The following is a 15006-nucleotide window of genomic DNA, read 5'->3' on the forward strand; positions in this document are numbered from 1 at the left end:
AATAAAAAGTATATTGAAAGTCTTCAGAGACCTACTGTCAACAGCCTAGCACTACCTCTATTTTAAGCTGGAGAAGATTAGATTTCAAAAGCCTGTTCTTTTTCATGCATGTTCTAGTTGTCTTACAGGAATCTTCCATGCTTGAAAGACCTCGCGAAAGTTTCAGAGACTAAGAAAGTGAGGCACAGGCAATTTCTGCCACAAATGGCATTAAAATGCATTAGTCTCACAGAAATGCGGTTCAAATGCAGATTTACCAGGAACTTGAGGCAGTTGGTCCTCCCTGTGCCAAGTTGCAATCTTATGAGCTGCAGATTGCATCATTGCAGCAATTTAAAATTACTCTGTGTCTGGCTGTTCTTGGCTGCAGATGCGGTCTCTTTCTGTCAGAGCTGCAGCAGCAGAGCGTACCAGCGGCATACGGAAGGTCACTGCTGTTTCAGTCCTTCTAAAAATGGTCGTATTTCATACTTGCCTAGCATTTTCATTTTCTAAGCAATTTGCACACTAACTAATGATGTATCAGTGAGAAAAGGACTATTTTTAAGAATGGGACATGTAATTGCAACAACTCATCACATACAAAAATGTCTGGAGTGAACTGGGACACAGACACAGGCTATGCTTCCTGGTGTTCTCAGGAGAAGAGCTGCAAACCGAAGGAAGAAGTGCTCGTGAAGCACAGCTGTTGAGACTCATTCTTTGACTTGCCGCTGGAAGTTAGGCAGATGAACTACAACTGGGGTATTGGTTCCAGCTTTCCGCTTCAATCAGCCGATGCAGAGAGCCAAGAGAACCAAGCAGAAATGGCCCTGTTCGGGTCATGGTTTCAGATACAGGCTGCGTCACAGTGTGAAGCGGCATCCCTGGCGCATCCCTGGAGCTGCCAGGCTATTAGCAACCTGCCTTCAAACACACTTTTGTTTCTTTCTACCCAGTGTACAGATCTTGGGGCTTCTCCCTCTTTATAGTAGTGAAAAAAAGAGACTAGGTTATCCAGGTCTTTGTGATTAATTTTTTTTGGTCACATGTATTTTGCCTGCTTCAGTAAGCAGCAGGTTTCCATTGCTGTGTCCTGCATGAAAGACTATTGCCACCAGCAGTGTAATTACCTGGTTCCTCCTCTCAGTCCTAAAGCAAAAGGTTTTCGCATAGTGCTAAGGTGTAAAGAAAGATCAAGGGAATGCACGCGGTTCACTGGGAGCACTGCTGTGCAACGCTTATCAGCAGCTCCTTCCTTATCGACGTTAATCTGACAACACAGGTGTGAGGGAATGCCCCAGCTGGGACCGATCACTGGTAATCTGCCCAGGAGTAACTCATTGTGTTCTGCTGGACACCAGTTTACTTGTTACCAGTTGAACAAAGGAAAAAATTAAGCAAGCCTGATTAAGCAGTGTTGGTAACAAGGGAGGTGTGGTGGAGAGAGCTGCGTGTCTTGGCTGTCGGTGGGTGTGCAGCTAATAACCATTGCACAACACCCACAGACACGCTCCCTCGGGGGGAGAGGGCATGATAATTATAGAATGGCTGTTTAGAAGGAAAAGGCATTTCATATCCCATGTTCCTCATTTTAATAATACAGACTGCTGCGTTGTGAAACACCTTCCTTAGAAAAGCATTAAGTGCTGTGCCCCATGTCCTCACCGAGCCAGCGCAGCAGCGTGCGCTTTCCCGCTGTACCTGGGGAAAGGCCCCGTCCCACCTGGTGAGCAGCGCTGTCCCCAGGGCTGGGTTAGGGAAGTTCACGGCCACAAGGGTCAGTAACCCTGGGCACTGGAGCCAGGGTAACAAGGCAGAGGGGCGTTCTTCCCAAGGCACTCCCCGGAAGGCCTCGTACAGAAGCGGACACCAATGCGGTGTAGAGTCTGCTCCTCTGCAGGCCCTCTCTCCATCACCCTCCTCATCCTCACCCCGGCTCCCACGGGGCCCTTCAGGTGCCCCGGGCCCCACCGCCTGAGGGGAGGAGGCAGCACATCGGGCCCGCGAGCGGCGCAAGGTGCAACTCCTGCCCTGGGCCTGCCCCGCAGGCAGCTGCCCGGGCCCTCCTCCACCCCTGCTGTTGTCCAGAGCAGCCGCTGCCGGCGGGTCTGGGCCTCTGCTGGGAGCCTGAAGGGAGGCTGCCGCCCCACCGAGGCCTCGCTGGATGGAGAAAGGGTGACCGGACTCCGTGCGCGGTCTCTTCAGCAATCACACAAAGCTAATGGGCATTTCTGACACAAGGTCCTTGAAGCCACTCTCTCCTCAGGCCTGTCTCAGAGGACCAGAAGGCATCCTCACTGCGTGAGGAAAATAACTGTAGGTCTCCATCGTCCTGGTCACCGTCATCTTCCTTGTGACTCCTTGTCTTTCGGCCACTACCATCACCTAGCTTCTCAACTTCATTTTGTCGCCTCTGCCTCTTCACAGTTCCCAAAACAATGTCTCGAACACTGAACTGAAGCAGCAGAAGAGCTAAAAGTATTTTTGGGAAGAAACGTGTTGAGGCTGTCATAGTCCTGATACTCCAAAAGGAGGTTGATTTGGTATGCAGGAAATAGTATTTCAGGTAGAAAGCTGTAAGAAATCCTTCAGCGCCTTACCCTTTTCTACAGTAATTTGTATGGGAAAATGGCTCAACTCTGACAAAACCACTTGAATTCTGAATAAGCCTTTTTAGAAGTAAAATATCGCAGCATATGGAAAGATTTTCTCGGAAGCGGAAGGACACAAGCACAAGACAATGAGAAAAATCTGTATGTCGCTGACAGAGGACTTGAGTGGTTTGAGCACTGCAGCCAGGCTTCTGGGCTCTGCTCACAGCTCCAGCCTGTCACTCTTGGTGGCAGCTATTAAATGCTTGTCATAAAAGCATTGCTTTTATCTGCCTGTCTTCCAAAATCCTTTTTCCTTCGGACATCATCTGACTATGCCAGGGTCTAATCAAACCCTCATTATCTGCTGCTGTTAGGAATGGTTCTCGTATTTGCTACCAGTTAATCGGTGACCAGCTGGCACAAGTGGTGAGCAGGAAGGTTTCTGAGCGAGCAGGTGCTGTGTTAGTCCCCTGCATAGTTCCTTGTGGACACACCATCCCAAAGGCATACAAAAATATCACTCCGTTTCCTCTTTTGGGCTAAAGAAGAGAGAATGCGATGCCCTTCTTATTAACTAAAGGTCAAAAGATTATCAGTTAATGTAAATCCAGAGGGTAGAGAAGAGCAAATACTCTATCAAGAGCCAGTAAAATGTGCATTGCTCTAATTCATGTTGTGTTTTACATAATTTTCTGCTCAGTATTATTTTCTTTCCTCTGTAGCTTGGGGTGCAGCTCTGGTCATGTCCAATATCATGTCTCGCTCACCGTGTGATACTCAAAGAGCCTGTGATCTGCAGAGGCAGTGACGCCAAAACCCGGGGCTCAGCGCAGTGCACCGACGAGCTGGCAATGACGAGCGAGTCCAACCCCAGCCACCACCGGTGGGAACTGTCAGACCCAAGTGAGGACCTGTGAGTCGAGGAGATGGGTACATGCAGATCATTTCTGAATTTAAGGTCTTCCACAGGTACAACTGACGGTGTGCTTTCACTCATCCAAGTAATTCATATTTAGTTCTCCAAGTATGAGAAAGAACAGTTTGAGAATGCAAATGGTGGCTGTTGCTTTGATAAATACTACAAGCCAAATTCATTAGTGGGCTTTCAAAGAGAATTGTTTTGTTTTCCCATCATAAGTAAACAAAGAAATAGCATTCTCTATCATCTCTCTCATTTCAGAATGTACCTGCTGGTTCTGGTGCTAATTACCATGTTCCTTCTGTGATGGAAAATAGCCCCACAGCATCTTAACTGCAAAATTTGGTTTTCAGGAAAGAATGGTTTTCTGAGAATGTAAAAATGTGTTTCATTCTTACTGAGTAATTGGTTTATATTTGAATACAAATAAATGAGAAGCAAGTATGCTATTTATTTAATAGCATTTAATGTACAATAATTTTATATAGTGGGGCCATACTCATAATGTTTCTTTTATGTTATTGAAAATATTGATAAAACACTAGATATTCATTAGTTACACCATTTCCAAGTGCACAGAAGGATGAACAAATGTGTTTTCATTATAAGAGGTAATAATAATTAAGAGTGACAGCACCTTATCCTCAGGATCTGCCTCCCAGCAGCAGTTTGGCTGATAAAAAAACAGAAGTTAAGATAAGGCAGCAATTATTAAGACAAATCTTTTGAAGGGCTGTTTGAACTCCCGTGTCCAGCAGATAATCTGATTTTACAAGGTGCTCCAAGGGGGGTAGACTGCATGGGAAGCAGTACCCAGGTGCAGGCCTTTAGCCCTTTGCACCGGCATTTTTACCTCTAGCCATTTCCCTGGCCGCTTCTTCTTTTGTTTGCTACAGCTGTGGCATATAAATCAGTCTTCATTCTGTCTCACTGACACCAAAGAGAAACACAGCACAAACAATGCAGAACACCAAGCCCCAAATGTATTAATCATCTTTTTTTTTTTTCTTTTTTGCTGATCCCTTTCACCTATCTTTTTTGGGAGATTCAGAAATGGCTATGGGCAACTCAGTAATTCTTCCTTCATAAATATTAGATGCACGCAGAGCATGAATATTTGAGTAGCTAACTCTGACTTAGGTGAAACCAATTGCTAATGGCAATTCATTTTTCCTTGGTGACATTCCACCAATAACAAGCATGAGGGGGACAGGATGATGCAATTTGAACCTGGAAAGCAAAAGGGAAAGAAGGTGCTGACTGGGAGCAAAGATGCTTTATTGATCAGGCCTTCAGGTCGAACTCAGGGCTATGTATCCTCCCTTACCTTGGAGAGAGTTTTAGCAGAGAGATTCACGCTCAGCAGTTATGTGCATATCTTTAGGAACTAAATAATGGAAAAAAAAGTTTTAAACACTTATGACCGATTTTTATTATGTCATTGAGCTACCACCTCTTGATGTATTGTGCGCTGCGTGATGTTGCACGCATGCTGTGCAAACTGCAGTGGGAAAGACCAGGTGGTTCTCTTGAGATCCTCCACCCGGGCTGCACCACATCCCCACTGGTAAAACTGTGGATTGCCGTGGGAAAGGGCGGTTGGGGTTCCTTCAGCCCAGTTCCCCCATGCTTTCCCTTTCTCTCGTTGATTCTTGCAGCCCTGTGCTTACAGTGCAAGTCAGATTAAGCAGCTGTTCCAGGGGAAAACGCTGTCATTTTGGTCCTCAATGGACTGTTTTTCAAGCCAGATGAACTCACGCTGCTGCACAAGGGCTGCAAAGGACGTGCTGAAATGCTGTGACTGGCAGCGGGGAGGTGGAAACGGGGCTGCCCCTTTTGGTGATATGATGTTGGCTGTAAAACTGTATGTTTTGATTGTTAATAAAAAATAGAAATTGTGACTTTATGCCTGAGGCATAGAAAAGAAATGTAGTGTCTCTGGACCTGGGGAATGGCAATGAGTAATCAGATGTGAACAGATCAAACCTCAGCTGAAGTTCATGTTCATGTTTACATGGCCCAAGAGACACCAGCATGTATCTATCATTTTATATTGGTCTCAAATTTGCCATTAGTAGACGAATACTTTATAATCCATTGGTAATACCTATGCACATTAATCTATTTCAGCATGCGGCTCCCCTTGCATGCATTTTGCCCCAGGAAAAGATCCTGTTAGATCTCTCCAAAATCACCACAGCCGCCACACGCCGTTTTGCCAGGGCTTCTACCACATCAGCCCATGTCAGGGCAGTGCTGGTGGTGGTTTGGGCACAGCAGACGCTCCGGGCTTGCACCAGGGCCCAACAGCCGTCTGTGCCAGTCTGTGCCCTACACACGGTGCCCGGCAAGCGCCTGGGCTGGCCTGCCTGCCTGCAGCATGCGTCTGCCGCCCGCAACCCTCGCCTGGCCAGACAGGCAGACCAGCCACCTCAGCTCCAGCGTAGGGCCCCGCTTCTCACTCCAGGCAGATCTGCTGTGGTTCAGTCGCTGGAAATACCAAGTGCAGCTTCAGCAGGAACCTGTGCAGCAGCACATGAGGAGAGGATAGTTTCTGAGGCATGCAAATACAACATGTGCCTCCGGACAACGGAGCTGACTCTCTGGGGCTGCTGGCTGCGCTCCTGCCGTCCGTCCTGGCGAGCCCCCCGACGGCACAGACCTGCTGACCATGCGGGGCAGCCCGGGAGTCCTGGGGACCCGCAGGGACGCGGTCCTTGGACAGGGCTGTAATGCTAGCTTGGTCCCTGTGTCCTGCCTGTACAGCAACAACTGGCAGCAGAGAGGACTTTCTGAGCCCAAACACCGAGGATACTAGCACTCTGTTTTCCAGTATGAACCCTCTGTGGCGGGGACCAGCAGAGCAGCACAGTTCCTCTGCCAAGGCAGGCTGTTTGGGTTGGCTCCCGGTCCCCACACACAGCCAGCCTGAGGAGCAGGCCCTGCTCAGGAGAGGCCCAGAGCGCCGGGCAGCAGCGAGGTGGACGGTCGGGCTTTCCGCATTCCCCTGCAGCGCTGCGCCTCTCTTCTTGTGCGGCTTCTCCAAGTCAGCAATACCACCGGCTTTTCACTTAAGGATAAATGGCATTGGTTAAGATAATAAAATAATAACCACATGGCCACTTCTCTGTCACTTAAGCAGAGAAAAAGTGGCTAAAAACCTTGGCCCAGCTTATCTGGCTGCCTAGTTCTGGAGCTGGTTCACGTTCCACACCTGCATTTGCTCTGCTTTGCTTCCCTTTAAAGAGTATCTCTTTCAGAAAGTGTTCTTTTCTCACAGTGTCTGTTGAAAACCTAGCAGGTTTTGGTCAGAAATTTTCCATTTGAGACATTTTATTTCTATTTTAAAAAATGAAATTTTCCTCTGGAAAACAAAGCATATGCTTTTTGTAGGTGAAAAAGCGCTTTTAGCTGGAAATCATAATTCTCAGCTTAAAAATAGTTTTAATGGCAAACTTTCAAGGGAGCCTATTACCAGAGACTAACTTGCCTTACGACGACACTGGACCGACAGGACCAGGCCGTGTCTCTCCGGGGGAGGCTCCCGCCTCTGGCTGCGCCAGCGGGGGCTGCTGAGGGCACGGGCGCAGCGGGTGCAGCCCCTCAGCCTTCCCTGGCCAGACCGCTGGGCCCCGGCAACCAGCAGGAATGCTGGAGGCTGCACCCAGAGCACCAAATAGCCCTTACCTCCGCAAGCTTATCTGGCTCTTGGACATCTCCACAGCAGATGGTAGCAATGAGTACTGAAGTCTTCCCCTGAAGCAGTTCATGCACCATCCAAAACACTGCTCGTCCTCCAGACCTCTGCTACATAATGGATGAAGCAGAGAGCCAGTGAGTTGCTGTGTTCATGGTGTAAGCTGCTTGCTGTAATGAACAGGTATTTCCCTGGTTTCTTCTGTGCCTGTGGCCAGTGGCAGAGGAGTGGTGCACCCAGGCTTGTCATGACCCCCAGTATGCCCAAAATGCTACCAGGCTTATTGCAGTTGACTAGTCATAACCATGTGCTTCAGAGTAAGCCTTCCTGGCACTGCCAGGAACAAGAAGGTCCTGCCCCACACACATCTTGGTCCTGACAGAGCTTCGTCTGAGTGGCTGGTCCGGTTGCACCATCTTTAATTCCTAGAGACTTCTCCTGTCCTAAACTAGTCCATGCAAAAATGGCTGAGGGCCATGATGATGTGTAAAAGTGTTCCCATCCCTACAGAGGAGCTCTCAACCTGCAGAGGCCAAAGAACGGTGTGAAGGGAGACCCTGCCATGGCCCTTGCTATGTCTCCCCTTGGAAGAAAGAAGGACACCCACTGAGCAGCCTGGGCTACTGTTCCACACCACTAAAAATATTAATGCAGTGCTCAGCTGCCACAGTCCCCTGGTTTTGCTGCCTGAGAGAACAGTGGTGCCATCCCCAGTATACAGAGAACGTGCTTTCAGTCTGCAAAAGCAAAGAAAGAACTGCACACTGAAAGAAAATCCTGCTTTGTTTACAGGTTGTTTTTATTTACAAATATACTGAAGTGTAATCTCTCTCTTTTTTTTTTCCTTTTTCTGTTTTTGTTTTGTGTGTGTGTGTGTGTGTGTGTGTGCACGCACGTGCACATGGGAAGGAGCATAATGTATGAGAAACTCATGTATCTTAGCTGCCAGGCAATGGTGGCAGGAAAAAAAAATGCAGTGAAATGAAATTTAAAAACACTAATAAATAATTTAACAATGACAAGTAATTAAATTAAAAAAAAAAATATCCGATCTACATACATTATGGTGGTTTGTTACCAACACAGAGGGAAAGGAGCAGAGAATCTACGGTGAGAGGCAGCTGGTTAAGTATGAGAGAGCATAGTCATATTTTTTTACAAGTTAAACAAATTGTAACAGACAGCTACAAAATACTACATTTCGATAACATAAATACAGAATATATAAATATACAAGTAATACAGCCATACACAGCTAAAAAATAGGGTGTTCACTTAAAAACAGAGTTCCCAATGCAAAGTATCTGGCAGTCCCTTCACAGTCACTGCTGAGCAGAAACAGGGTGTGCAGAACCAAGGGGACCCGGGCTGCATCCTTGAGGAGGGCAAACGGTTGTCAGTTTATTCAGATAGGCCTCAAATGAGCAAGACCATGCTTAAATCCCACCAAAGCCAAAAGAGTTCAGGTACCTGCCAAGAGGTAAGCAAGTGCCCCAGTACCTCCCTAACCAGAGAGAACAGACGCCTGAAGCCCTGGCCACGCTGCTGTGGGTGCGGTGGTCGGCTGCCCCGTGCCACCAGGGTGAGGGGGACGGGTTGGAGATGCACAGAGACCGTCTGCTGTTCAGAAACGCATGGCGTAGTTTGGGCACGGGATTGTGTAAAGCACTATCCTGAGCACTTGAGACTTTAGGTACTGTGGCTCCAGCTCCCATGGCTTTGATGTGCTTTAGTAGCCTCTCTCCTTTCACTGCTGTGACCAAGCTCCAGGCTTGTAAGAACCCTTCCCTTCCTGCTGGATTCTGCTGTTAATTTTTAATAAAGTCTAGTGACTTTTGGGGACAAACAAAATTATTATGACACGGTTCAAGGAGGTGCTCTCGCAAACCTCAGCTTGCAGCATCCCTAGCAGCATCACAGAGCCGGGTCCCTGGGGCAGTGGCTTGGGACATACTTCGGATCCTTAAGGAAACTGGAAGAGAGTCCTGAGCACAGTAGGAAGAGGTAAGTGGGTTCACATCATCCCTGGAAGGTTTGCCGGCATGAAGGACCTTCCCCATGCAATGACGGTGCAGCGAGGTGGCTGAGTTGCTGCTGACAGAGCGGCAATGACCCCTTCAAGGACCTGGTAATACTCATCCAACTTGTGCAGCGTGGGTCTGAAAAATCCACTCAGCAGCCATCATGAGACTCACGTGAGTCACATCTCAGGCACGGTTAGCAGCAACTAAGCCAAGTGATCTGGATGTTTTTGATGACAGAGTTTAAAGAAGGAAAGGAGATCAAAATGCCTAGGATGGTGTTTCAATCTTAGTGATTGCAACCACCACACTTCACTTACAGCAACATAATTGTCTTCCATGTCGTGGCTGTGAAACACATTTACCACCAGCCCCTAACTGCTTACGATACGGGGTTTAATCCATAGTGCTGTGGTAAATGGGGGCTGAGAACAGCAGTGCATGGTAGAAATCGTCCCCTCGACAGTCAACCGTGCAATGGAAACGTGCTGCTGCCCAGCCGAGAGCCCAGCAGCAGGATCGAGGGCCACACTGCTCCATAACCATTTCTGAATGCCGGGAAATCTCTATGTGCCACCGTTACAGATCTGGTAACTGCACAATAAAGACCTCTGAGGAAGCTAGTACCTAGCATAGTCATTCTGATCTCACAGTCATCTTTTTTAAACGTTATTGAGCAAACACTGAAACCTAATCAATCATCTTTTACTTAATTGCATCTTGTCACCACTTTAGCTTAACATGTATTCCTTGCTTAGCCAAAACAACATGATTGAAACATGGTGAAGAGCTCACTTGATGCATTTATATTAGAGAGAGGTTAATTTCCTAGGGAAAATGATCACTGTAAGGTGCATGTAATAAACTGCTGTCATGACCTCTAGCCTTCAAGCTCCCATATGTGCAATCATTGTTTGTGGTTTCCGTGGAAGTGCCAGATGCTAAGAATTTTTGGCAAGAGTTTATCAATTTGACTCAGTGGAAGATATTACTGTGGTACGGCCCATTAAACATTTTACTTTCACCTGATCGGTGACATTCCCTTGACAATAGAAGAGTAAAGCAAAAATCAAAAAGGTCAGAGGTTGCTATATAATCTTTTACTGCAGGTCCCAGGTTAAAACCACAATGATCACACTCCGGCAGGGTAATTCATTCCACAAAAAAAAGTGACATTTATTTTGCTTTAATGAACTTTGGCCTTTGCCAGATATAACGGGTCCACTGGAAATCATTGGCTATGCATTCCTTCCCTTGACCAGCAGCAACCCACAGTGGCATGGGAAACGTTACGCATGCCAGAGGGCTTGACTGTGTTGCGCACGTGGCACCAGAGATGGTAGAATATGGGGGAACAAACAGCTAAGGCATCATCATACAACACACCAAAGGAAGAGGAGATGGTATGTACAGGCAATGAAAAGGAAAAAAAAAAAGTGGCAAACAGTCATCCAAAAAATCAGCAAAAGATTATGGTTACTTCAGCTATAAAATGGGATATCTGATTATTTCCTTGGAATTGGATTGTTTTTTCAACATCCAGCCCAGAAGCAGAGGTAGAGTTGGGACAAGGCAGTTCTCCAAACTGTAGGTCACATTATAGTTCTCATATAAGTCCCTGTAAACACTAAGAATGCCATTTTGATCCTGCCAGTAATGAGGGATGAAGCAAGGTTGTGCCTACGTGTAGAGTCTATAAACCCAGTATGTCTGAGATGTTGAAGATGCTTTTCTATGACTCTAAAGTAGCACAGCAGAAGGGTGGGGAGGAAAACTTGATGAATCCATTGAGATCGGTGGTGACAAATGTTTATAATGTGCCATATGAAATCTGCTTGCCTTCTGCCCTGCAAACAGTGAGGATCACCTGAGTTCTTTATAGATGTTTGCTATCATGCAGAGAGAAAGGAAATTGTTATTTATTTTGATACACAAAGAAAGGGAAAAATAATTGAAGGGGATGGGTAAGAAAAGAAAATTCTTCCAATTTCAAAACATATCCAGAGGCTCACAACCTTCAACTGAAAATCCACATCCCTGTCAGAAAGTGAGAGAATGGTCGCTAGCAAAAGCATATGGGTGTGACGGACCCATCTCCCTGGGCGTGGCAGCCAGCAGTTGGGGCTGCCACCGCGGAGGGAGGAGATGGGAATCTGCAGGGAGCGGAGCATCACGCCGGCACCCTCGCAGAGACAGCGGTCCCTTCGCTTGTGAAGGGCTGTGTGTGCGGCAGACGGTGGGTCTGCCACCGCGCAGCAGCGGGAAGGGTTTGCCTTGGGTCTGCGCTTTGCTCTCCTGCACTGCACACACATCGTCTTCTCCCCCAGTGCTTTCCTGGCCTCCACAGAGTGAAAATGCACACGCTTATCTTGCAGGTAAAACTTTGCTTTCTCAAGAATCCTCTAACACGCTGGGTCCACATTTCCACGCTGGGGAGGAATGTGATCTTATTTTTTCCCTTGGACCTATCATCTCATCCTTGCCATCCACCCCTCCGGGACACGAGGAGGACCTTTCTCCGTCAGCGAAGGGGTGGGCAGCTGTCCACGGGGCTCCCCAGCAGGACCCCCTCCGCTGCAGCCATGGTACCCCCGGCACTCGGCAGCGCTGCCCTCTCCCCGGGTGCTGAGGCTGTGGGGGGCCCGCGCTGGCCCCCGCCACAACGGGAGTCCCCGAGAGCCCCGCGGTCCTGCAGAAGGTGCTGAGCCCCACGGGAGACTCTGCAGCGCTGGCCTAGTACCAGTCCTCAGCCTGGAGGAGTCAGATTAACCAACGCTTTGGACTTGTTTTCAGCTATTATGGTCAATATATTAAAGGTATTTATTTAAGAAAGTGCCTATCCTGCCAGTCTTTCCCCATGAGCTCTATTTTGAACACACCCTATAATTACTGATATTACCCTGGCAAATTTTCCCCATGAAGTTTTCTCCACTAAGAGCCATGACCGTACTTGTCTGCCTCTCCACATTATAATTATCACCAGGCAATATTTATAACTATACTATTATTATTTATGATATTTTATGCCCTACGAAAACCTATATGACATACGCTCAAGCTTCAGCATCTGAGACGTTCAGACTTCAGCTGGGACATTCCCTTCAATTTGTGTACTTGTTTTCTTACATTTGCACTAATAGGTTAGTTGGAGTATTTACTGTAAATACAGGAGTCCTGTCAGTGTGAAACCTGCAGGACTTGGGTTGGACTCCAGCTCAACATATCTAAACCTCCCACGGTGATCTCTTTCATACTCTTTTCCCCAGTTGGTGCACGTTTCAGGACTTCTGATGGTTCAGGCTAGAACTGTATATCATAGATTCTTGCTGAGGCGAGATAATTAACTAAAGGAGTGCTTAATTATTCCAGATGGACAATGGAGCATAGCACATTTATGCCTCATGCAAAACATAAATAAATAGAACAGAATGAACAACACATGTTTGACAATCATGGTCTAGACTTGAAATTTGGCACTGCAATACTTACAAACAAATGTAAATGTTTTATTCTCACACTTCAAAAAAGATTAAATAAAACTCTGTCTTGTAAGCACCTTTAGTTTTAATTATTTAAGATCAATACTAACCTAAATGCCTCTGTCCCTAACATGCATCTCCTCTCCAGGGTCATAGACCTTTCTTATTATGAAATCACTGGCTTTCTCCACAAATATTACTGTTAACCAGTTTCCTCAGTATCATATGCATAAGGGCTATAAACTAATGAGCAGATCTAGGTTATGTAGAAAAAGTGTAGAAAGGAAACAAATGTTGAACGTCACATTTACATTAACTTCTCACAGTTCAAATGGCAATTTATCCACAACATAGTATGAATCATGCAGTAAGAAAAGGGAGGAATCTCCAGTTTCTTTGATTTATTTGTCATATGGTCGACTGATGTCAGTATCAGTGGCTTTAAAAAAAAAAGTTTAAACATCCAAAAGAAAGGAAGAGAGAAAGGAGGAAAAGGTCTAGCTTTCCGCAAAATCCATTTCCTTTACAACGATGAGCTCAAACCAAACCAAACCAAAGGCTGCTGACGAGCAGGGTCTTCTGTTCCTTCCGTGCTTGTCTCGTGGTCTGGTGCAAGCTGGGAATCAAGGGTATGGGACTGGTGGATGCGTTTTGTTTCTATATATATGTATGTATGTAGGTAGGTGTTAATATATATATACATACATACACATATATGCACACAGATACAGTCTTCCTAAAAATGCTCTTTGCAGTCCAGAGGCAGCAGGAGTCACTGTGAAGGAAGAGCTGGGCAACATATGGCTGTAGAGTCTGCACTGGAAAAAGTCACTGGCTAAATATACGCCGGCTGTTTGTTTTCTTTTATTTTCATGAGGCGAAATAGGAGCTCTGCATAGAGTACAGCCTGTCAATGGGGTTTCCTACTCTAGCCTGCATGGAGTTAACTTCGGAAGAGGCAAGAAAACAGTCGCTCAAGCTAGTTAAAGAGGTATCACTGTCGATATCATGAAAAATGGAGTCGTTTCCTGCAAATGAAACGTATATGTTAAGCTGGATTCTGTGCAGCCAGAGGAGGACACAGTACACATGGATGCTCCTATGTTGCGCACTGCAGCAAAAGGGAGCGCTCCTGGTTTTGTTTTTACATGTTAACATAATTTCGCTCTAAGGGTCTGCCCTACAAAGAGGAAGGCTAGCAACCAATCTGCAGAGTTCAACTGGCAGCAGTGCCACTCAAATCTGCCAGGATTTAATTTATACTTCAGTCAGCAGCACAAAAGAGTCTTGGCTGACGACGGGAGCAAATGGTGCCGGGGAGGAGCAGGTCCCCGGCTCTCCATGGGCTGGGATCCGGCATTCATGGCCGCTCCGGCGCCACCGAGGAAGGTGGGACCAGACACCAAGTGCCCGTGACAGGGAAAAGCGGTCTAAGAGCCATAACCAGTAATGGTCTTCATTTACACAGGAGGTAAAAGACAGATCTACGAATGCGATGGGACCCAGGAGGAGACTCAGCTTCCCTGGCCTCAAGTGAGCAACAGTTGTAAACGTGCTTTCATTTCAGAAAACTCCACTCTTTTTGGGCTGGTTTGGAACAGCACTTTTTATTTCCCTTAGCAACTAAGATTTCAGCTTACTTCAACTCTTAAGGTACCAGAAAGAGCTCTAGCTCAAGTCCTGTGAGCACTAAGAAAGTGTTAGTCCAGCTCTTGTTCCTCATGCACTCATTTGAAACAGCCTTGTGCTATCTCCTGCACTGGTTTTGGAGCACAGAACCTGCCTCTCAAGGAGTTTTGCTTAGAAAGCCAAGCAAATTGTTAGCAACAAAATCACAAGCCATCTAATGCTCATTGGCACTTCAGAGGTCCTCAGCTCCTTACAGGATTCACCAAATTGCCCGGTGTGTACCTGGACTTGTCTCAGTGGGAAAAGTAATAACACAGACCCAAAACAGATTTCTTGTTGGCCTGTGCAAGCCGTGCTCAGGAAAGTAACGTGCACATGGACCTCTACAACGAAGTGCTCCCAGTCAGCAGAAATGAGTCTGACGTAACAGGCCCTTGTGGGCTACAGCAAGGCCAATAATCACAGTCTGAGAAATCCTCTTATATTTTATTTAAATGCCACACTGCAATTGTCCAGAATCAATTATTAGGCATTTAATGCTTGTGATGCGTTTGGTGTACCTATCCACTTGATGGTATGTGGTCAGGAAATCATGAAAGCAAACCATCATCTTGATTTTGGGCAGAGAATAAAATTGTGCAGGAGAAATGTCCTGTGGTGACACACCTCTTAGTAGCTCAAGAAC

At 46.7% G+C, this 15006-nt stretch overlaps 1 protein-coding gene across 2 annotated transcripts in view; it reads right to left on the reverse strand.

Moving 5' to 3' along the window:
* Positions 1–8012: 8012 nt before the first annotated feature.
* LMX1B (LIM homeobox transcription factor 1 beta) overlaps positions 8013–15006 on the reverse strand; it is a 110542-nt gene continuing 103548 nt past the window's right edge. For both annotated transcript variants that reach the window (XM_072883251.1, XM_072883252.1), the window contains one exon: positions 8013–13720. In XM_072883251.1, the coding sequence (XP_072739352.1) occupies positions 13563–13720 (158 nt within the window). In that variant the 3' untranslated portion in view covers positions 8013–13562. The remainder of the gene's footprint in view (positions 13721–15006) is intronic.

This window comes from Ciconia boyciana, chromosome 18, assembly GCF_034638445.1.
Source record: "Ciconia boyciana chromosome 18, ASM3463844v1, whole genome shotgun sequence".
Taxonomy (NCBI): domain Eukaryota; kingdom Metazoa; phylum Chordata; class Aves; order Ciconiiformes; family Ciconiidae; genus Ciconia; species Ciconia boyciana.